General features: G+C 37.6%; 2 protein-coding genes across 3 annotated transcripts in view; both read left to right on the top strand.

Moving 5' to 3' along the window:
• si:dkey-220k22.1 (multiple epidermal growth factor-like domains protein 9) overlaps positions 1-10495 on the top strand; it is an 83129-nt gene extending 72634 nt beyond the window's left edge. Inside the window, exons 5-6 of the mRNA XM_051110371.1 lie at positions 5546-5815; positions 8299-10495. Of these exons, the coding sequence (XP_050966328.1) occupies positions 5546-5815; positions 8299-8741 (713 nt within the window). The 3' untranslated portion in view covers positions 8742-10495. The remainder of the gene's footprint in view (positions 1-5545; positions 5816-8298) is intronic.
• A 4059-nt stretch (positions 10496-14554) lies between these two features.
• On the top strand, positions 14555-23460 carry si:dkey-220k22.3 (uncharacterized protein LOC796870 homolog). Of its 2 annotated transcripts, none has more exons than XM_051110418.1 (4): positions 14555-15706; positions 20645-20678; positions 21568-21639; positions 21800-23460. In XM_051110418.1, the coding sequence occupies exons 1-4, from the start codon at positions 15671-15673 to the stop codon at positions 22213-22215; spliced, it is 558 nt and encodes a 185-aa protein (XP_050966375.1). In that variant the 5' UTR covers positions 14555-15670; the 3' UTR covers positions 22216-23460. The 2 variants fall into 2 exon arrangements, with proteins under 2 accessions (XP_050966375.1, XP_050966374.1); XM_051110417.1 differs by lacking the exon at positions 14555-15706 and adding an exon at positions 17722-20244.
• Positions 23461-23700: the final 240 nt, after the last annotated feature.

Raw genomic sequence — 23700 nt, 5'->3', positions numbered from 1 at the left:
ATCCCAAACTATGCATGGGGGCTTGCTTTGGTGTTGCCACCCCTCATAGACCCCATGCCACCCCTTTGCCACCCTAGAAATTATTTTCTAGATCCGCCCCGCCTTGGTTTAGCTCCAACTTGCCCCAACACACCTGCCGGGGGTTTCTAGTAGTGTTGCTTTCGTCAACGAAAATTATGACTAAATATCGTCGTCAACGAGCCTTTATCACGTGACGAAAACGAGACGGGACGCAACGCAAATGCTAGTCGTGTGATGATGACTATAATTAAATGTATAATGTAATATTGTTGACGAATAAAAACGCTGCTAAGTTTGGTTTGTGTGGCGCAGCGCTCGTCGAAAGTTCACGGGAAGAAAAACAAGATGACAGAAATAAAAGTAAACACGCTGACTGAGTATTTTTTTGTTGTTTGTTTCCGCTGTTCGATCGCGCCGGCTCCTCACGCACACACATACTATTTTGGTGAAAGTAACTCAAAAGTAGTGTAACACATTACAATTCAGAGACAGTAATATTGTAATGTAACTAATTCTTTTTAAAAGACAGTAACTAGTAATATATAATGTATTACATTTTGGAAGTAACTTGCCCAACACTGCTAAGCATCCCTTGTTGGCCAAATACTGTAGCTAGTTTTGTCACACTAAAATAAAATTTTCATTGACTAAAACTAGACTAAAATGTCATCAGTTTTCATTGACTAAAACTAGACGAAATTGTCATGGATAATTCTGACTAAAATAAGACTAAAATACTCAGACTTTTAGTCAACTGAAACTTGACTAGACTAAAAAGAGTATGAACATGACTAAAACGAATAAAAACCAAAATGACAGCTTCACACAAAGACTAGACTAAAACTAAAATTAAAACAGGCCGCCAAAAACAAAACTAGTTTCTAGTATGCCTAGTAAGAGCTTGATTAGCTGTTTCAGGTGTGTCTAATTGGGGCTGGAGCTAAACTCTGTAAGACATAGGCCTTCCAGTACTGAGTTTGGGTTAAAACAATGTAAAGATACTGATAAACAGTACTATTTCCTCGGACTCGGCCCTTTGGGACTCGGACTTGAGTCCGACTCAGCCCATTTTGGACTCGGACTCGATTAGTTAAAGACTCAGACTCGACTTAGGTGGACTCGAACCCAACACTAGTAAATTTAACTCATTTTGTCTTCTGGGAAACATGTAAGTATCTTCTGTAGCTTCTAAAGGGCAGTACAAAATGAAAAAAATATAATATTTAGACAAAATAAGAAAAATCTTCAGTCTGTTCAAAAGTTTATACCCCTGGCTCTTAATGCATTGTTTCCTTCTGGAGCATCAGTGAGCATTTGGACCTTCTGTACTAGTTGCATATGAGTCCTTCAGTTGTCCTTAGGGTGAAAAGATGGATCTCAAGATTATTCAGTCTTTGCTGGAAAGGTTTCAAATAAACAAAAATGGTGAAAACCCAAAGAATTTGAGGGACCTGAAGAATTTTTCTGAAGAACAGCAGTCAGTTTAACTGTTCAGGACAAACAAGGGACTCATGAACGACTATCACTAAACAGAAAACACAGCTGTGGATCATTCAGGTAACAACACAGTATTAAGAATCAAGAGTATGTAAACTTCTGAACAGGGCCATTTTTATAAATTCAATGATTATTTTTTCTTGTGTACTATATGTAAGCGTCTTCTACGTGAAATATCTTATTCAGGTCAGTTCTAAATAAAAAATGTTATATTATAATAATATATAATTTTATAAAGATTCCATTCTAGCTATTTTAAATTATAATAATATTTTACAATATTGCTGTTTTTTTTACAGTATTTTTATTAAATAAATACAGCCTTGTTGAGCATGAGATTTTAAATTAAAAACATAAGATCTTACCGACCACAAACTTTTTGAATAGTGTGTGTGTATTGTATTTGTCATCAGCTTACGGTTACTTTGTAGACACCTCATTTATTTTAAGAAAACTGCTAAAACCTCCACAGTCTCTGTAGGATTTAACTGGCTTGTGAGTGTAGTTTAGATACTCATTCAGTCATTCTCAACTGAAATTTCTTCAGCATTTTGTAATGTCTTTTTTCTTTACAATTGGCACCTTTTGAACAGAAACCTCTCTGCTGTCCTTGCCAATACTGGATTTCCTTAGTGAAGTGCGTGTTTGATTTGCATATGCTGGCTGAATTTGCATTGGAAATGACCTTGCACTGGTTGGCTTGTTATCTACCATAGTGTCAGTTGCTCTAATTTTGATGAAGTCGCCTGCTTTATTCCACCAGATCTTCAGCTTTGATTCAGCTTTGATGTCTGTGAAAAGTCTGCTATTTGCCACTGCTGTTTTCTTTATGTCCACCCTTGTGATAGACAGAGAGTTGGGAGAGTGAAACATACAGTGAGCTGTTAAAATGAGCAGACTGTTCATTAAATCATGAAAATATAAGACAGAAATATACACATATGTAGGGAGCAGAAGAGTAATTTGACTCCCTTACCATATTATATTATTGTACATTCAATACTCTTTATTCTGAACTGTATTATTTCATTTGTGAGTTTTTTGTTCTCACTGTGGTCAGGAAGTGTGGAAACTATTGGAAAGCCTGTAGCCCTTGAGCATGTCCATACCTGTTTGAGCTTGTGCGTCAAACGTTGCGTGCGTCTGTGTGTGTACACTTGTGACGCCGAAAAAGCAACAAGGTAAAAGTCACTACGCTACCGAAGCTCCTGCCGGCAGTACAATTATGAGATGGTTAAACATTGACTAGCCTCATGTCAGACATTATCGTCACGAGTCCGAGTCACAGCTACAGGAGGAAGCATACGTTTTGTGTCGCCGGAAATCTTTGTAGGCTTTAACATGTTGGGACATCTGCACTGCTAAGCAGTCCTTTAGTTTTTGCTGCCGCCGAAAGAATCGGGAAAAACTGCTTTTTGGAATAAACACATACAGGTGAGACCAAACAAAAGAAGTCTTTGTGTGTCTCTGTGTGTGTTTACATTGATTCCACTCTGACCACCAACAGCTCTGTTTCTCTTTGTATTTTCATTCTCTTGTTCATTTAATTTGTGTAAATGTTCTTAATTCTGTATTACAATAATCGTTTTAAGTTCAAAGAGTTCAGAGGAGCTCAAGCTCTTTGTCCTTACATGATTTTTTTTTTTTTTTTTACGCTGTCGTGATGATATATATCTAAATGGGCACTTTTCTGCTTCAGTCTTTCTCCCTTTTTTCATTGTGTCATTATCTTACCATGATGGTTATTGCCCTCATGCTTGAGAAATGTGGAAAATTGGTCCTTCTAGCGTAGTATTCCCTGGGTGTACATCACTGCCTGAAGAGTTGGGTTTTATATCCTGCTGTCGGCCATATGCAGGTGCTGAGTCTGGGCAAATGAAGATAGGAGGGCCGTAGAGCCCCCTGATTCACTGCCCTTCTCCGTATGTAACATAAAAATTGCCTCTCTGCTAGATATATTTGATTCACAGCAGGTACTGCGTACAGTCTGTCTTACAGCGTCTCTCTCTCTTCTTGTATGGCTCAACATGGTTTTTGCTTTAACTGTCCCTTTCTTCTTTCCTCTTCCTCCTCGTAAGTTCTTCCCTCTTACTTTCCTTTTATTTTACCTCTGCGACTTTGGGCCAGGTTATAAAATCGATTCGTTCTAGTTTTGAACTAATGTATTTTTCCATGTATACTGGGATGAGTGCAGTATTTATTTATTTTTTTTTTTATGAAGGGAGAGTTGCCTCTGATAACTGGGCTGTCAATGATTGTAAGGCCATCCTGTTATTCAAAATGTTCTTTTAAAGAAATTGATACTTTTACTCAACAATGATGTGTTAAGTTAATCATTTATGATTTTACAAAGGATACTCAACGAAAATCCAGCTCATTTAAACCTTCTGTTCATTAAAGAATCATGGAAATACATGCTCTGGGAGAGCAACCTCAAAATCTCTCCAAAAATTCAGTTAAGAAAATGCAAAAAAAAAAAAAAAAAAAAAAAATTGCCTGCCAATTAGTTCTGCCAAAAGAAATAGAGAGAGAAACCAGATTTGGTTGAGGCTGCTGTGCTCATTAATGACTTTAAAAATTGCCTTTTTTGGATCATCTCTTATTTTTTCTCCACAGAAAGCAATCATTTTATATGAGCACTAGATGACAACTCATTTCCGTAGTGTCAGGCACTGAAATGTCCCACAATGTGTGATATTGCTCTTGAAAATAATCAAGTACAAGTACTTTAGAAAACACAAACAATACACTATGAATTTCTAGGTAGTTCCTCAGTGCTTTCCCAGTAGTCATATAATCATCATGCTGATTTTATGACTTCAAATTAGGTTGCAAGCAATTTAATTGCAGTGGCAGGTCACACTATGCGTCTACTTTCAGTATCCACCCTTCAAGTGACATTTCTATCCTATGAATATGGAACAGTTAAAACTTAATTAACATTTTTGTGTTTTTAGCTGCACTAGAAATTTTAAAAAAACAAGACATTTACAGTATACACTTTTCATATGTGCTTCAGTACCATTCCCTGTGGACATCTGGCTAATTTCTAAAACATTCTATATTCTTTTCTCACTCTTTGACATGACAAACATCAGTTATGTTATCAGACAAAAGGAAAAGATGCTTATCTGCAGTATGTGTCATCCTCAAGAAAAGCAGGTTTTGAAGCACATGTGTTTTTGAAGACTGTAGGCAGTAGTTTTTTTCTTTGTGTGCATGGCAACGAGTGTCTTCATATATATATATCAGCCCTTTTCATAGACCGTAGGTGACCATTTACCACAAAACCAGTCATAAGGGTAATTTTTTTTATGTTTTAGATTTATACATTATCTCAAAGCTGAATAAATAAACTTTTCATGGATGAATGGTTTGTTAGGACAGGACAATATTTGGTCGAGGTACAACTATTTGGTGAAATCTGGAATGTGAGGGTGCAAAAAAAAAAAGAAAATCACCTTTAAAGTTGTCCAAATGAAGTTCTTAGCAATGCATATTACTAATCAAAAATTAAGTTCTGATATATTTACAATAGAAAATTTACAAAATATCTTCATGGAACATGATCTTTACTTAATATCCTAATGATGTTTGGCATAAATAATAAAAAAAAAAAAACGGTAATTTTGACCTATACAATGTATTGGTGGCTATTGCTACAAATATACCCTGGTTTTGTGGTCCAGGGTCACATATTTGCATTGTTGATTTCTTGGTCTGCAATCAAATGCAAATGAAAAAAATATTTGTGCTAACACGTTTATAAAATGATTGGAGGTTAAAAGTTCATCTGACAGCTGAATATAGGCTAAACAAAGACCTCAGTTTCCCTTCACGCTGTCCTCAAGATCCTTAAAGGATTCTGCCATCTGGTGGCAAATGAATGAAACAAACTCTTTGTCTTAGCAAAGTCCTTTGTTTGTTTCAGTGAAATGATCCTGTGTGAATTTTCTAATTCATCCTGTTTTGAAAGAGTGAATTTAGTCTAAAACCTTAAACCTTGTTTTTGTCTGTATGTGTTTAGACTCCAACGGCCAGCCTTTCTGTGTCCAGTGCAGGCCGGGGTACCAGGGTCCCAACTGTGAGCAGTGTAGTGATGGCTACTACAACGCCGACAGCATCTGCCTTCCCTGTAACTGCAGCGGGAATGGAGACCCCCGCATATCCCCTCGGACCTGTCACCCGGACACGGGCCACTGTCTGAGCTGCATCAACAACACTACGGGGCCGCACTGCGAACGCTGCGCAGAGGGCTTCAGAGGGGACGCGCTCGCCAGGAACTGCACTCCTACAGGTGAGAGACTGCACTAGCAAAACCTCTAGTGATTTTTGGCTGCAGTCGGGGGAAATTAGAGCCATGTCGATACATTGCTGCAGTTCATTCATACCATTTTCAACAGTTTAGTTAAAGCTGTGTCTCTGAAACCATCATTTGTCAGTGCAGTCAGAGCTACTTCAGTTCTAAAGAAAAGTGAAGTGAACTAGTTGAAAGAGGTTGAAACCGATCCCACAGGTTAACTCTTTCTCGTGGACACATGCATGAGTCGCTTTCTCATGCATTTGGTGTAGTTTCAGTTGTGATTAACTTATGATATTGCAACATATTTAAATGCATGACATTGATGTTATCCACCCCTGCTGTGTAGACTGTGTGAACAGGAAAGCGCTGAACTTTTGATATTAATATATTTAAGCAAATATTTATAGAGTTTAAGTGCTTGCGTGTTATGTGACTGTGGTTTTCTGAGAGGGGAAGAGAGGATGTGTTGTAGAATGACTAATCCCAGATCAGTGTTCTGACTCACAACATCCGTCTGTACCTTGCTGATTCTATCAGTGGCATACTGTAAAGAGGACAGATCGTACATTCCCACAGGCAGGCTGACACGGGCTGCCAAACGGTGAGCTTGGACCACAGGGTGAATATATGAAAGAGAGAGGAAGAAGAAAAGAGTGATTTATCACTCCAGCAAGTCAGCTAAATCCACACTCTCTTTTTCGTCAATCTTTCCACTCGGCCAAAAATAATAAATCCTTCCATTTCGGCCTGTCTGAGCTCTGCTCCAGATGTTCTGCTGCTACAGAACAACCATGTTGCCGCTCACTGATGACGTCCCGTTGTAGAGGAACACTAATGGAGCTCCAAAAGGCAACATATTGAATTTCAGTATTGAGCTTCCAACAATGGCTTAAATGTCTCTGATAAAGTGTTTCTTGTAATGACAGAGTGTTATTGTTAACATAAAACAAAACTAAAACGTTTCCGTATTTCTTAACTGAAATACCAGCTGTAATAAAATAAAATATAAATATTATTTGAAGAACGTTATTCTTAAGATTAATTGGAAATGTCGCCTTGCCAACTAACTGAAATAAAGTATTCAAATTTAAACTAAATAGAAATATTTTTCATAAAACTAATAAAAAAGCACATGCAATTATTAAAATGTGAACTAAAATTTGAATCTGAAAGTTGAAGATAATTCTAAATATGACTAAGTACTATAATAGTATATAAAAGGTAAGTTTTCAGTCTTTATGTACAGTGCGTATGGTCTGACATTGTCTGTTCTACTGAACAGATGGAATCGCTCCTGCCTGTGAACCTTCTACCAGTATGCAGCATCTGTTCTCTGCATTACACTAGATCAGGGCTCCACATGGAACTGTTTTGCTGCTCTCACTGTTTTTCATCCCCCTGCTCTTGCTTTCTTCCTTTTCTTCCCTTACTCTATGTTTTGCTCTGTTTTTCACTTACTTTACAGTGCTTTAAATATTTTTTTCCCCATGGGATTCTTTGATAAATAAAGTCCAAAAAGTCCAAAAGAATCCACATTTATATTGAATAGAATCCTTTTGTAGCATTATAAATATCAATTTAAATGTTATTCCTATTATTGATGAATTTTTTTTTTAAACATTTAAATAATACAAATACTAAAATAATAAGAAATTACAAAAGTGTCAATTTCTTAAGAACTTACTAATATTATTTCAGTCAGTAATGATCAGTGTTGGGGAAAGTTACTTTTAAAAGTAATGCATTACAATATTGCGTTACTCCATTAAAAAAAGTGACTAATTGCATTATTTAGTTACTTTTTCTGAAATGTAATTCATTCTGTTGATCTAGACAAGACGAGCGTTTGAGGTTAAAAAATACGTAAGTTGTCATTTTTTTTTAGAAAATAACTGATCGTTTCACTAGATAAGACACTTCTTCCTCAGCTGGGATCATTTAGAGCCATTTGAAGCTGCATTTAAACTGCATTTTTGAAGTTCAAACTCAGGGGCACCATATTAGTCCACTATATGGAGAGAAATCTTGAATATGTTTTCCTCAAAAAAACAGTTCTTTACGACTGAAGAAAAAAAGACATCAACAACTCCTTTAAGTTCATAAAATTTGCTTTGTTTCGAGGTAATGACACTTTCAGTTCGGTGAGTGAGTCAGACGTTCAGACTGATTCAAAAAAGTACCTTGTGAGGTTTTTTTTCCTGCGTGATTCGTCAAAAAAAACAAGCTACTTGTTTATAAATCACACTAAACTAGAAATTTGTTTTCTGCATGCAGCCCACAGAGACATTTCGTTTTCTTGCTATGTCACTGTTCAGTCTTTTCTTATTGCATTCAATAAAACACTGTAAACAACATTTAAAGATCATATTCAGCAGAAAAAAGTCACTGGAGTTTAATTCATGACTTAATTCATGTTCTATTTTATTAGATGCACATTGTCTCAAACTGTCCTTCTCTCTCTCTTGCCCTGTCCATAGTCGCCCACACTACTCCTTCAACCACTACCCACTGGTTTCACTACACCACCATGACCTCCAGTCCCAATGCTACAGCACAATTCACCACCTTCTCCACAACTTTGCTGAGCAGCCTGGGCAGCTCCACCCCGAACACCACCACCACCACCGTGACTCCTCTCCCGTGGAACCAGTTCAACATCATTATCCTGGCCGTCATCATCATAGTTGTCATTGCTCTTTTGGCAGTGGTCGGTGGTGTGTACACTTACAGAGAATACCAGAACCGCAAGCTGAACGCCCCGTTCTGGACCATCGAGCTGAAGGAGGACAACATTAGCTTCAGCAGCTATCATGACAGCATTCCCAACGCAGACGTATCAGGGCTTTTAGAAGACGAAGTTAGTGACATGGGCAATGGACAACTCGCTTTGACCGGTCCTGGTAGTTTGTATAAGGTGTAACTGATGTTCCCGCACAGAAACTGGGCCGCTGCGACAGCGCTGGCACGACGCTGGGCAGATTGTGGACCTGTGGATTTATTTTTTAATTTCATGCTGATGAACAAAAGACAAGTTTTTCCCATCAGACTAATGCAAACACTCACGTAAGCGCTCCAGAGCAAGAAGACAAAAACATCTAACTGAAAAGCCAAGTTCCTGTCTTATTGAAGGCCTTGGCCAACTCACAGCTGAACATGTTGTTGTGCTTCAAAGAAAGAGAAAAGAGGCAGAGACTAATTCACTAATGTGTGACAGAATACTAGACAGAGAAGCATGTCTGATTGAGTATTAATACAGCGACCATGAGACATGCATGACATTTCATCACACATGGATTGATCAGTCAACTGCATCTGCTTATTAACATTATTTGCACATTTGCATACTGGCAGTTACGTCCATTCACACGTTCCCTTTGCTGTTTTAAATGCACAGAGTGGACATTAGTTTTCAACAAACTCAGGATGGATATCATTTTGGGATTTGTGTGTGTGTGTGTGTGTGTGTGTGTGTGTGTGTGTGTGTGCGCAAACCACACCATTTTTAGTGTCGCTTCTTTCATGCTCTTACATGTGCAGGACTTTAGGGGGCGCCGTTACACTGGACCTGGCATATGGAGCAGGCCTGTGTATTATGCAATGGAAATACATAATACTAAATGGCAGATGCTGAATGACTTCTGCGTTTATTTTTGCAGGCACTTTCCTGCCAAAGCAAATTGCAAGAAGGGATGATTTGTTTTTAATCAGGCCAAAGAGGATCTGTGTGTCAGTCTCAGATGGAGAGAGCCTGACTAATTCTTGTCACAGTTTTACAGCGGTAAAGTGGATTTAGAAGACTGTTTCATGGTGTATGGAATTGTACTTTTTTTATTTATTTTTCAGGAATTTTCTCCTTAATCCACTCTTCCTTCGTGACTTATCACCAGCCACCTGTGGAAAGGTGCCAGCCTTGATGTGTGGACTTGACACAACTTGTCTCGCTGGGAGAGTTTAAGTTTTGGTTAATTTATTTGGACGAACCTCTCTCTCAGATCGATGGCTTAGGGTTTATGCATGAGTTGCAGAGGAGGGGAACAAATATGATCAGATGAGCAATAATCCCTGATGGGTCTAACAGCTGAACTGGACAGTAAACAATCACTGCCATTTGTGTAGCACAGGCGAAAACATGTTGAGCAAACGGTTCATGATGAGTAAGTACACGTTTGAATGTGTGGGTGCTGAACATGGTAATCTAATATATTATTATTATTATTGGAGTTGGATGAAAGAGTACAAAATGTCGTGTCAGTCAGTAAAAGGTGTAAAAAAAAAAAGGGTGTGTATGAATGAGTCTGTTCTTGATAGGCGATGGCCTGAACTTGAAAACAAGAGCAATAGTTCCTCTGTGATTGTATGTCAAACGACTCTTGGGATATCTACTTTTAGCTCCCTCCCTATTTCCACCATTCCGAAGCTGTCTTTATCCAAGGTGTGTTGGTACAAAACAATGTAAATATTAGATGTACAGAACGGTTGTCATGAGGTGGCTGCTATCGTATTGGTACATATGGCGACGGGTCTTGTTTCTGTGACCAGCATACTCGTGCGCATACACAGAGACTGCTGGCGCAATGGTGTCTTAATCTCACGTATGCATTGTGCAGTATGCATGGTGCACTACATTCACAACTAACTCTGTGAAAGATTTCAATAAAGTCAGTTTTCCAATAATATGTGCTTTCCTTATTATTATATTGTTGCATGTCATGTAGGCATATGACAGTATCCTTTTTTTCAAATTTACAAGCTTTTAACACAGTATAGGTTATTATTATGATATTGAAATTTGGTTGCAAAAAAGTGTAGCCATAATATATTATAACAGGTTTAATAACTTTTTTCTTATAACAAAAATAACTGAATGTTTAAATACTATAAATAAATACACAAAAAAAAAAAAAAGTAAAGTACACAAATGTTTCAAACTGATTAAAGTGCAAAAGAATTATAAAGAACAACAGGTAATGCTTTACAATAAGGTCTCATTAGTTAACCTTAGTTAATGCATTAACATTAAAGAGCATATTACAGGTTAGATCCCCCAGTGAGTCAATGTAGAAAAATAATGTAGGCTTTTGGAGTCGTGTTTGCGAAAAAAAAAAAAAAAAATTTAGCTTCTGCATCTGAAAAAATGCCAAACCCGAATTTATGTAACGGGAGGGAGGGAACAGGCCTGGATTAGACAGAACAACGATCAGAAGAGACAAAATAGAGGGTTTGCACTTACGTCACAGTTTGGTCAGTTACCTGGATACGCACGGTTAATGTACTACTGAATACATTGCTCTGCTAATTTATGCTGTCTAAACCATGGAAAATGTGTGGAAGCTGCTGAATTATATAGAGAAGGATTTAGTAAGCAGTAAAGGGTGCAATATTTTGACAAACTAGAAATGATAAGAACAAAGACAAATATTGTCAAGATTCTTGCCCTGGAAATCCCGGTTCAGTTTGGCCAACCACAAATGCCTTTTGTTCTCCAGATGTTTTCTTGCACTCTTCTCCTTGATTTGTTATAACTTTTGGCAGTCTATAGTACTCCAGACGTTTTACTCCAGATAGTACTCTAGATGTTAGCAAAAAAAAAAAGCTGAAAAATAAAATAGCTGAAAGCGAATGACACTAGAAGCCAAACACAATCAATTTACAAATGGCAGCACCCGCTCTTACGGGAAAAATAAGGTGAATAGAGTTGTGGTGTGAGAACTAGTGGAGAACAGGGCAGGTGTCTTGGTGAGAGACCAGTGTTATAGATATATACACTGACCAAAATTATAAACGCAACACTTGTTTTTGCCCCCATTTTTCATGAGCTGAACTCAAAGATCTAAGACTTTTTCTATGTACACAAAAGGCCTATTTCTCTCAAATGTTGTTTACAAATCTGTCTAAATCTGTGTTAGTGAGCGCTTCTCCTTTGCCAAGATAATCCATCCACTTCACAGGTGTGGCTTATCAAGATGCTGATTAGACAGCGTGATTATTGCACAGGTGTGCCTTAGGCTGGCCACAATAAAAGGCCACTCTAAAATGTGCGGTTTTATCACACAGCACAATGCCACAGATGTTGCAAGTTTTTAGGGAGTGTGCAATTGGCATGCTGACTCCAGGAATGTCCACCAGAGCTGTTGCCCATGAATTGAATGTTCATTTCTCTACCATAAGCCGTCTCCAAAGGAGTTTCAGAGAATTTGGCAGTACATCCAACCGGCCTCACAACCGCAGACGACATATAACCACACCAGCCCAGGACCTCCACATCTAGCATCTTCACCTCCAACATCGTCTGAGACCAGCCACCCGGTCAGCTGCTGCAACAATCGGTTTGCATAACCAAAAAATTTCTGCACAAACTGTCGGAAACCGTCTCAGGGAAGCTCATCTGCATGCTCGTTGTCCTCCTCATCGGGGACGACTGATTGCAGTTCGTCATCGTTACCGACTTGAGTGGGCAAATGCTCACATTCGATGGCGTCTGGCACTTTAGAGAGGTGTTCTCTTCACAGATGAATCACGGTTTTCACTGTACAGGGCAGATGGCAGACAGCATGTATGGCGTCGTGTGGGTGAGCGGTTTGCTGATGTCAATGTTGTGAATCGAGTGGCCCATGGTGGCAGTGTATTCATGTATTTTTCCCTGCACATAACAATGACTTGAAGACCAGTACTGCATTTCTTTTAATTATTATCATTACTACATGTAAATAGTAGTGTTACCTAATAGGCCTAAAAGCTGCAAAGCACTTAATGATTTACAATATCTAGTCCTCATAGAGTAAAGCAGTAAGCCGTGGTCTACGGTGAATTTATAACAGTTAAGGGGCATTGTTAGGTACGACGCAAAGCGAATTTACTGTAAACTACGGCTTCATGGGGCTTATTGCTTTTATAAAACAGTTATTCCATATATGTAGTAAGCTTTCACAAAATAAAACGGAGCAAATAAAGTGATATGAATAAAATATTAATATATATATATATTAATAAAAACAGTATTCTTCCACTAAACGTAAAACTAAATGTATTTCTTCAGAAACAGTTATGGTTGCACCAGAGACATACACACACATATATATATATATATATATATATATATATATATATATATATATATAGATGCCTCATGTGTTTCTGTGGGCTGCTATAGATATTTCTCCTGAACACGGAAGTCACGCCTGACTCTGAAAGAATGCTTTGCATTTCCGGTGTCTAGTGTTTCTAGTCAAATTAGTGTATGTTCTGAGACACTGACAAATTACAGTCATTGCGACATTGCAAAGTGATGGTGCTATGGAGCCATGTGCTTCTTAAAAACATTTTACTAGGTTTGACATTAGATTATCAACTCGGAATATACGCTTATTTGACTAGAAACACTGGACACCGGAAATGCAAAGCATCCTTGCGGTTAAGAGTCAGGCGTGACTTCCACGTTCAGGAAAGAAGTCTATACGTAAGCCGTCCGCCATATTGTAATGGTCAACTTGACGTCATTCACTATAGTAATCACTGGATATTCAAAATGGCACAATCCTGCATAGCCGTTGGTCTGCGAACCTATAGTATGGTGAATGACGTCAAATTGACTGTTCCGAGATGGCAGATGCATCTACGTGCGTGGAGCAGTTAAATGGGGAATCTATACATATCTATGGTTGCAACGAAGTGGTTGCCAAGCAACACACAAAAGTAAACAAAGGTGTATGTTTGTAGAGTAATTTACAACAGCTTTGAACATGGCTCAACCAATCAGAATCAAGGACCGGAACTATCCATTTTATAATTAAAAATTATTTATGGATTAATTCGTCAAGGCATTATTTTACATTTAAAGATATTTGTGTAACTATAGCATATACTGAAAAAAAGAGTCAAATGTATTGATAATTTTCTGCCAGGACATTATCCATTAATTTTCCATGGCTGAAACACGGAAAATAACCATGTTATTAACCATTACTAATGAAACAACGAGTAGTATCATGATTAATTTTCTTTTGTTTTCTGTTAACCCTAAAATTTAAAATACCACCATAACAGTACACTGTATTAATGAAATTGAAGTGTGAAAGTTAAATAAGCTAACAATAAGCTAACACTGACCATTCCCTGGTCTTCAATTGCTAGAGGAAAAAAATCCCATATATAGTCTATATTTAATAATAGGATTAAAATTTAAAATGGTAACTGCTGAATAGAAATTGAGAACAATAAATTAGCCTACAAAATTAAACACTTGTTGGACGTGCTAAACAATGTTGGACGTGCTCCTCAAGAGGACTACAGTAGCCCATTATTAAAGTCTCTGCTACGTGCAATTCTTCAAAATACAACCTTGCTGTTTATGTAGTTCGGTGGTGCTAGCGAACGCGTCTTCACGACACGACTCTGTAAAATTGCACTGTTTCGTCTCACGTTCAGAATTGTACTTGACTATGGTAAAATGTTGTTTAAAATATTAATAGCTTTAGACAATCTTTACTTATTTCAGTTATGCGTATGAATGAATTTCACTACAGTTTATCAATGGTTTTCATTTCATTGTGGTCCGTTTACACTGAAAGGCAACCCTGGAGTTTTCATACTAAAACAGGGTTTGCAGCATTTAGGGATTTTGACAGGCATAACCATGGCAAAAGTTATGCATTTTAAAACAAAAACCCACTAGTGTAAATATAGCCTGAGTCTCACTTGGTTCTTGTTAAACTGTTGTTAATCTCCAACATATCACTGGGATGATAGTCCTCCGGCCTAAAGTGAACACTACACACCACTGCATTTTTCAAAGCACATGCGGAAGTGAATTCCCTTCTCTTGCACAGAACACACCCATGCATGGACCAGGGTTCTTGTTAGGAAACTTGTGGACTTGTTATCTTGTTAGGCTAGAATTTTACACCCTCCCCAACCCAGTAATTTACCATGAGGATAATACATTTAAATACAATAATAATAAACATCAATACCTACAGAAGACACACTGACTCACGACCGCACCTATACTGAATACCAACCACTGCACTCCAACGCAGAGCCTGGCAAACAACTTCCTCTTGTGTGATTCTTACGATATGGATATTTTTCTTATGAAATGCATTGATTCGCTATAGGAGGCCTTTATTCACCCCCCGGAACTGTGTGAGGCACTTTGTTGGACTTGTTTTAGACTGTTTAAGAGAAACACCCGCCTATGCCATTACAAAGCTTGGAAGTGCCAGGATAATTTTTTATATAACTCAGATTGCATTTGTCAAAAAGAAGGAAGTCATATACACCTAGGATGCCTGGAGGGTGACTAAATAATGGGCTGATTTTCTTTTTGGGTGACTTAACTTTTTTAAATGTTGAAATTAAGATTAATGAATGGTTAAAATAATTTTTCATTGGCAGTTTACGTAAACTAATGAATTAACTAATGTTAACTAGTGGAGCCTTAATGTAAACTATAAAGAATCAAAACATTTTCAAATGACATCTAGGGCATGTTGTAGTTTAGATAAAAATTTTAAAAAGGTTTAAATTTAAACAGCTTATTAAAGGGATAGTTCACCCAAAAATAAAAATCTGTCACTTATATGTCATTCCAAACCCACAAGACCTTTGATACCTTGACACATGCACTTGCTTTCCTCTGCTCGTAAACAAGGTGTATGTGCGTTTTACGTCAGATAATCTATGTTATTTTTATTAGCTTCATAAATTTACGGTTGAACCACTGATGTCACATAGACTGTGTTAACAATGTCCTACATTTCTGGGCCTTGAACATGGTAGGGCTCTTGCTGTCTATGGAGGGTCAGAAAGCTCTCAGATTTCATCAAAAATATCTTAATTTGTGTTCCGAAGATGAACGAAGGTCTTACATATTTGGAACAACATGATGTGAGTAAATAATGACAGAATTTTCATTTTTGGGTGAACTATCCCTTTATTTTACTATCTGGCGCTGTGATGAACACCATAGCGAATACAAAAATCTGAATGGCTGTTTAAATAATTCAAATCATTTAGAAACAGAAAGTAGCAGAAGGTTTTGTGTGCATTTTAGCCAGCTGATGGGAAAAGTATTTTTAAAATGCATTAAAAAAATCAGAATAATTTGTAATAAAGAATTATTTGCCGTATTTTGAAGTGCCTACGGTAACAATATCTTGCATTTTCATTGTTGTGATATATCGCATTACCAAATACCGGCACATGTCACTAGTTTCAGCCACTGGATTATTTCCTGACTGTCTGGTTCATACTGCACACAAATCTAGAATGCACTAGTGAAAACCATGAGCTTCAGCTGAATAAAATTTACGAGAACTTTTGTGAACAAAATTATTCAGTTGTATTTAAGGCACTGTGAACCTATTTTATGTTGGATGCTAACGTTTAATATTTATTTGTTGCTATAGGCAAACTGTAACATTTAAGGAAGCAAGTATTGTTTTATTTTGAAATTAAAAGTTAAGTTTGTACCAGATGTGATGTTTTTACTATTTGATTTAATTATAATTTATGGAGCTATTGTTTAATACTTCCATGAATTAGGTACATTTCAGACATCTTGATTATTCGTCATAACCTAAAGTTCAGTTGTTCAAACTCACTCCCTATGTTATGTCTTCCCTTCAACTAAAAATACAGATGTGTATACAATTTGTGTAATTATATTGTGTAATTCAGACGTGTCTAAAAATTGGTTTATTATTCATTATATCTATATTGTTTTGTTTTTCGAACTAAACTAAATACCAAACTACATTTGTCCAAATGCATAAGCATTACGTATTTTAGCATTTGACATATCCTGCAAAACTAAGATGGCATAATCCTCATTATGCACATCTCAGATTTGTTATAATTTAGCAGTATACTCTGTTCTTATGTATGTCAATAGGTTTACTTCAGTTTGCAGTGTTCCCTAAGTGAGACCGCAAATATCAAACAAAGGTTAAAAGATGACTCCTTTTTTACATGTGCAGTAAACTATATTGCTCAGATCAGTTTCTTTTTCTCTGTTCAGTAAAATCATCACTTTCATCTACAGACCATGTGTTTCTGATGGCATCATCTGGGTACGAATCGTGATGGTAGGATAAATCAAGCGAGTGCCTGAGTTCAAAGGTTTTTCTTGTTTTTAACATCTTGTAACGCTTCATTTCAAATATTTATAGCCCCCCCTCCCTGGCATAGCACGTGAAGCTGCTTGAAGCCAGTCTTTTGAGTTTGAGCGATATGCTGACATGTGACATTTTTTTTCATGGCTGAGCTATGTGATCTGTTACGCTCTAACCCGATCCTGTCAATTTCTATTTCTTGAGTAACAAGTCCTAAATTTGCTAACACTCTAAAATGTGATCTAAATGCGCTATACTTAGCCCCCAGGTGGCTTGTCTCAGTGAGTCATTTTGCAGTCTTCTTTTAGTTATAATGTACAGAGTGCCTGTTTGATCACAAATACTGGATGACACTGAATCTCCATATCGCGACTTTCATCTGGCTGGTGTTGATTTTGAGAACTGGGGTGAACAATTTGTTTTTGCTCAATCCTGAAAAACAATCCAGTGGAGAAAGCCCCCCACCCACTTGTTCTCATCTTTAATTTGTACCCTTCTTAAAGGTCAGAGGTAGATAGCTGGGGAGTATTCCTGCAATCGCCCACACCTTCTGGGTATCCATTAAGGGGTCATACTAAAAAATACTAGCTAATGCTAACAGATAATGTAACTTTTAGCATGCTCTTAAACTCTGACCTCTTTATTGTTAGTCATTTTTCACAGAAATCATGTTTAACGGAGAAATTAACATTTGAAACCATAAAAGAGGTGTCATTGTACACATTACTCCACCCCTGCATTTGTCACCTGCTCCCTCGTATAAAAAGGCTTGAAGTGTCATATAGAAATATGATGATAATGTTGATTTTTTTTGCGATATTGTAAACACAATGCAGATGTGCTGTGGGAGTGATTCAAAACACGACTGATTTTCACTTATCTCCCGTCCCAGTTAACACTGCATTTTTCCATTTTGCTAATGGAGAGCGTTTCAAGTGGAAACTAACTGCTGTAGTAGTGAGAGTCTTTCGTATGTCTCTTCTTGCCTACCTGGAAATACTGTTGCCATGACACAGACATGTCGAAGTTCTTGTCAAGATCATCCCTCAATCCCACAAAGCCCTACAGTGACACTGGAAATAAACAGTTTATGAGAATTTCTTGAGTATTTGACTCTGATATTGGCAGAATATGCCACACAGCCTCCCTGCTTTGATTCTGAGCTTTGTCAGTCTTAGTCAAGAAGATCATCATACTCAGATTGTTCTTTGAAGTCAAATAAGTCAGTTACTTCGCTCAAGTACTCAGTAACGACAAACAGAAATGTGAATCGTTATTGCACATCAAAAATCCCGAGACATTTAAATGAATCTGAGCACATGATGCCGGAAATCAACAGCACTTAGCCAATCGAGTGCTGACGAGTGGAATCTGATGTCATTGTGGCATCACCGAGCCATGTAGGCCTTTGAAATGGAAGACATTTGCGGGCATTTTCTTTTACTTACTTTGATATCATCTGGGAAACTGCCCTCTTTTGGAAATTCAACTTGTGAGTTCTGTAAATAGAGTAACCGATAAAAATGAGTCATGTAAAAGTATATATGTGTGTGTATATAACTGGAAAAATATAATCTGCGTCTGAATCAACAAGTGAGATGCTCACAAACAGACTGAATGTCCCTAAAGCGCCCAGCAACATCTAAACATGCACAGTGCATGAAGATTTTTGCTGATGCGTCTGCTAACACCCACACCCAATGGGAGCACACGTATAGACATGTGGTGACCTTGTTTGTGTGATTGATTACAGATATTTCTTATGACTTCCAGTCAACATTACGGGAAAATACCAGATGGGTGGTCTCTAACGGACTTGTGGTCTGTATCTGCTCTTAAAGGGATAGTTCACCCAAAAATTCTAATACTGTCCACATTTACACATTTTGTTCCAAGCCTGTGTCAGAGGAGACAGTGGTTTCTATGCATGAATGTGGTGATGAAGACTGAAAAAGGATGCAAAGTCACTTTTTAGGTTTTCTGAAGCCATGGGATGAACAGTTCACTCTCAGAAATAAAGGTACAAAAGCTGTCACACGTCTGTCACTAAAGGGTCCTTATTGGTACATTAAAGGTACGGTACGTAGTAGCACCTAAAGCTGTCGCTTTTGTACCTTTGAGTGTTGAAACTGAAGTTGTCATTGACTGATGATAGGGACTTTATGATGGAATGGCAACAGTGTTCTGCAAAAACTTTTTATTCTGCTACTTTGCGACATTGTACTGTTACTGTCTACAACAGGAAAATGGCTAATTCTGATCTCAGTAGTTTCCGTTTAATGCTAAATGCTTGCTTTTTTAAAATGACACATTTTTCGATTTCGATAAACGAGTGCTATACGCTCCACCGACCTCTCTATTGTCTACGGCACTTAACAGTTTACTTCTGGTCGCCACTGCTGGGATTAGATCATTAAATGATTCAATGACTTTAATGAAAACCATGAATGAATCATTCAGAACTGTTTTTAAATAGAAGTGGAAAATCACTTGAAGTTCTAATGCAAACAAACGATTACTTTGCAAACCAGCTATTGCTACATCTTTAACACAACCCTCACACACAATTGCTACCATATGGCTGTTCTGGAGAAGTTAATTGGGATTTCACATTTTTGAGACTTGACATGTTCATTCATTGCCTTCATTCACCTTCAGAGAGATTTTCCAGAAATTCTCCTTTTGATATATACAGGTTTGTAATAATATGAGGGTGAGTAAATGACAGATTTTTATTGTTTTTATCTATTTTTTAAGATTAAGATCTCTTTTCATTGTCACACTTTTAAGATGAAAGATTACAACGTCTGTTTCTAAAAAAAAGAAAGAAAGAAACATACAGTTGCAGAACTGACATAAGGGAAAGTTTCACTGTCTTTTCATAGGTTTAGATTTTATTAACTCTCCAGACAGGCAATCTGATAAAATTACAGACAATGCTTATAACTCAATTGAAACGAGATGTTGGCTTAGATTACAGCAAGATGAATCAATGAAATGTATGAAGACATGCTTTACATAGTGAAAGCAATGAGTTTTCTGTTACCATGATCGCATCCACCCTCATGTCACCCACAGGTGATGCGGAGTTAATAGCGCACCGTTGAATGCGTGGGAGAGACTCATATCTCATTACAGTCGACAACTTCATCCGGTACAAGAGGCATTTCTAGTGAGACTACAGTTATTTCAACTTCTTGAGAAGCAGGCATGGATACAGCGCGGGCAGCTAGGGCGCATATTATCTGGACATCGATAGCATTGCTCTTTATTTTAGTCGCATCGTGCTTGACATATTTCTTCATGTCGAAGGTAAATTTAACTGGGTCTACAGCCTTAGAGCTTAAGATATTGCTATCTAGGACAATAAACTTACCCGGTGTTCAGGACTTAACTCGACGAATAATTTGGTTGAATTAAAGATAGTTTACCACTAAAGCAAGCATGCGGTTTTAATATTTTTCTGAAAAAGAGGGGGGGAAAGTTAGACGGTCCTCAGTTCACACACACGCAGGGCTGAGAAACACTTCCTTGTTTTCCATCTTCGAGCTTTTTATGTGGATAGATAATTCTTGGATCAAGTTGTAGAGGGCGTGTTTGTAAACAACGAATGAATGCATTTACGCTACGCGAGTTTACGTAGGCTCTGCTTTTGTGCAATCTACTCTTGAAATATGCATGACAGTGACATGTATTACTGTAACTTCAACAGGTGCCTGGATGCCAGAGAATTGGCATCGTGAATGGTAAGTTACACCTAAATATTACCTCATGTTTATGGTACTTGATGTGCATTTTGTCAGCGACTCTTGGCGTCATTTATTGACCTTTTTTTCCCTTCACGCCACATAAGCTTTTAAAGTGTCGCATTTAAGTTAAATGTTTAAAATGAGGGTGCGAGTGTTGAGTGCCATTTGGCGCAAAACGAAAGATCTGCACTTATGAATTTGTATTATACGTGGGGGGGGAAAACTTTTGTCGACCTACCGCATGAATGTAACCTCCTCAGCAAACGCGACCCCTGTTCGTTAGCGTCTTTTCGGGAAGTTAAGAGTACGCGTTCTGACTAACTTGTAATTTCAATTTTGTCGTTACAAAGTAAAGCGTTTAAGCCCCATGTATATTAATTAAAAAAATCTTCCAACAACAGGTTATTGTTACCCTGGTTATTATTTGACATCACTAACCACTGACAAGCACCTACCTGTAAAACGGTGCATGGTTTAAACATAACTGATCATACAATAAAACAATAAAAGCTGATAGGAGCCTAACATAAAAAGAAAACTAAGCTAGCGTAAGTGGTAGAAAGGTTCTGAAAGCTCTGAATCCCCATTCTAATTGATTGCAGTGTAGTAACTGTGGTTTCTGTAATGGTAACATTTTGTATAAGTGAGACAGTTGTGCTTTTAGTTGGCTGTGTGTGTTTGTGGGAGTCTGCTGTGAGAATGTTTGGGTGGGGAGCCGAGCCGTCTCGCTGCGTGTTTGCGCCAATGCATTTTTGTGGTCTGCTTCAGCGCTTTTTCCTGTACAGCTGTGAATTTAGTCATACAAACTTTATTGTCAGCATTCGTTTTGTGGTAAAAAGCTTGGAGATCTTTACAGATGTTTTTTCTTGTTTTTTCTGTCTGACAGTCTCTGCGATAGAAAATATGTTCCGACATATCGCTCGAGAGCAAGTCTCTCGAGAGTACTGGCTTCTAACAGGTGATTTGTCACGATTTTGTTTCTAAATATATTTATGAAAGAAAATGGTTTCAAGTCGACATTTCTCATTAAAAATATATTCTATTAAAATGACATAGCTTAATATAAAGCTCTGTGATTCTAGAATGAGAATTCTTGCTACATGTTTATCTTCTTCAAGCTCGGGAACAGAGAGATGACTGTTTGGTCTGGGAGGACGAGTGGCGGGGATACAGGAATGGCAGTGAGAGCATTCTGGACCACACCAAAATGTCGATGGTCATTCGAGAGAAAGGCGCCTACCTGGTCTACATACAAGCTAACTTCGTTCTGAGATCACAGAATAATAGCAACTCTGCTGTAGACCTCAAAATCCTAGTGGGATTAAATGGTGAGGATATGTTTTCAGCTGCACATGACACTCAGATGGTGTACGGCAGCTCGACTCCAGACGCGAAGCTCAACACTTTCCTTCTGATGAAGATGGACTCATCAAGCAAGTTATCGGTGAAAGTACGTCCAAGTAATTTGGTGAACTTCCAACCGCGACCCTTCTCCACTTTCATCACTATCATAAAATGGGCAGACGACTGGTAGACTGCGATTCTGGGTGAAACCCATGTCCGTGTCCGATTTGTACAATGGCGATTGTTCTTATATTCTTTTTAGCTTTAAATGTGACATTTCGAGAGGATGCGGTCTCAAGATCAGCTGCTAGAACACCTGAGATTTTCCAGCTGTTGTACTAGGAAATGCTCGCTGACATTAACAAGGATTGCGTGGGGGTTGTGATACTTTCTTGGTGTTTTTTCTTCTTCCTTTCGAAATATGAAGATCACATCTCATGATCTTCTCAGAAGCATGACACATTTTCCTCTCAACAGATGTATGAGTTAGGTTTGTTTTGTTTCAGTTTTTTTATGAGTCAACACGAAAAAGGGCACGATATACTGTTAATGAGCACCGACTTTGAAGATTCCCATGTATTGCGTACATAAAAGATGTCATAAGTGCCTGCAAACATTGTTTTACAAAGCAGAAAGTAGTAAGCTAATTATGAGCAAGTGGGTATTTCTTGAGCGTATATATAATCGTACATTTTAATCATCGACAGCTGAATGTAAAAAACCTCATAACACCCTATCTTTGTCCAGCGTCAATATTTGATATGAATGCTCACTGTGTCAAAAGCTAAGGAGCAATATTTTATTGTGTAAATATGTACTTCTTTTTTTTAAGACAAGAAATTCGCATTTTGTGCTTGAAATGGGGTGCCAATTTTTAGCTGTAAGCAGATTGATCCAGCCACAGAAGCACATATTTGTTTATGAATGTCATGGAAATGTTTTCCAATGGGGGTGGTGGATTGCTAGGGGTGGTAGTGGTGAAAAACATGAAAAAATTACCACTAGTTACACTAATCCAGTCAGTCAAGCAAGCCGTATAATTCTGAACAACATCAGCTGTTTTCATGAGACAGTGAAGTGTTTTTCATTTCCAGCGAATGGGAAAATTTCTTCTCCAAAGCCAGCATTTTCTTTAGTCAAGAAAATGCCATTTATGATGACGTAGACTTTTTTTGTATTCAGTTAACCCAAACCAGCTGGCCAAATCGAAAGAATATATTTTTTAAAAATAGACTAACTTTAATGTTTTTTCTCTTATTTTCCTTTTGTATGAAAGTTTTGTTCTTTCACAGCTAAGCCCTTATACTTGTGTTTATACTAAGTTCATGCTGAGTGATTTCAATTGACTACGTTTTTTTTTTTTTTTTTTTTTTTACTGTTCTCAAATATGCAAACAATATTATATTTATATACAATTTGTAATATTTTTATTTAAACTAATAATTATAAATAAAGCAATATGTTTTCCCTCTGTATGCCTCAGATATTCTGTAAGCAATTTTCTGTATAATAGCCACATGAACAAACATCACACCTTAGAAGCCGTTTTCTATAGATGCTTAATAAATGTACGGCCTCACACATGTCACAAACAGACAATGTCAAAAATCACAAGATGACAAAATGTCTTATGTTACTGTTATCTTAGATTTAAGCTTTTCAATCTTTGCTGATC

Source organism: Labeo rohita, chromosome 5 (genome assembly GCF_022985175.1).
Source record: "Labeo rohita strain BAU-BD-2019 chromosome 5, IGBB_LRoh.1.0, whole genome shotgun sequence".
NCBI classification, from domain to species: domain Eukaryota; kingdom Metazoa; phylum Chordata; class Actinopteri; order Cypriniformes; family Cyprinidae; genus Labeo; species Labeo rohita.
The sequence above is the reverse complement of the archived record's forward strand: the minus strand, read 5'-3'. Positions and strand labels throughout refer to the sequence as shown.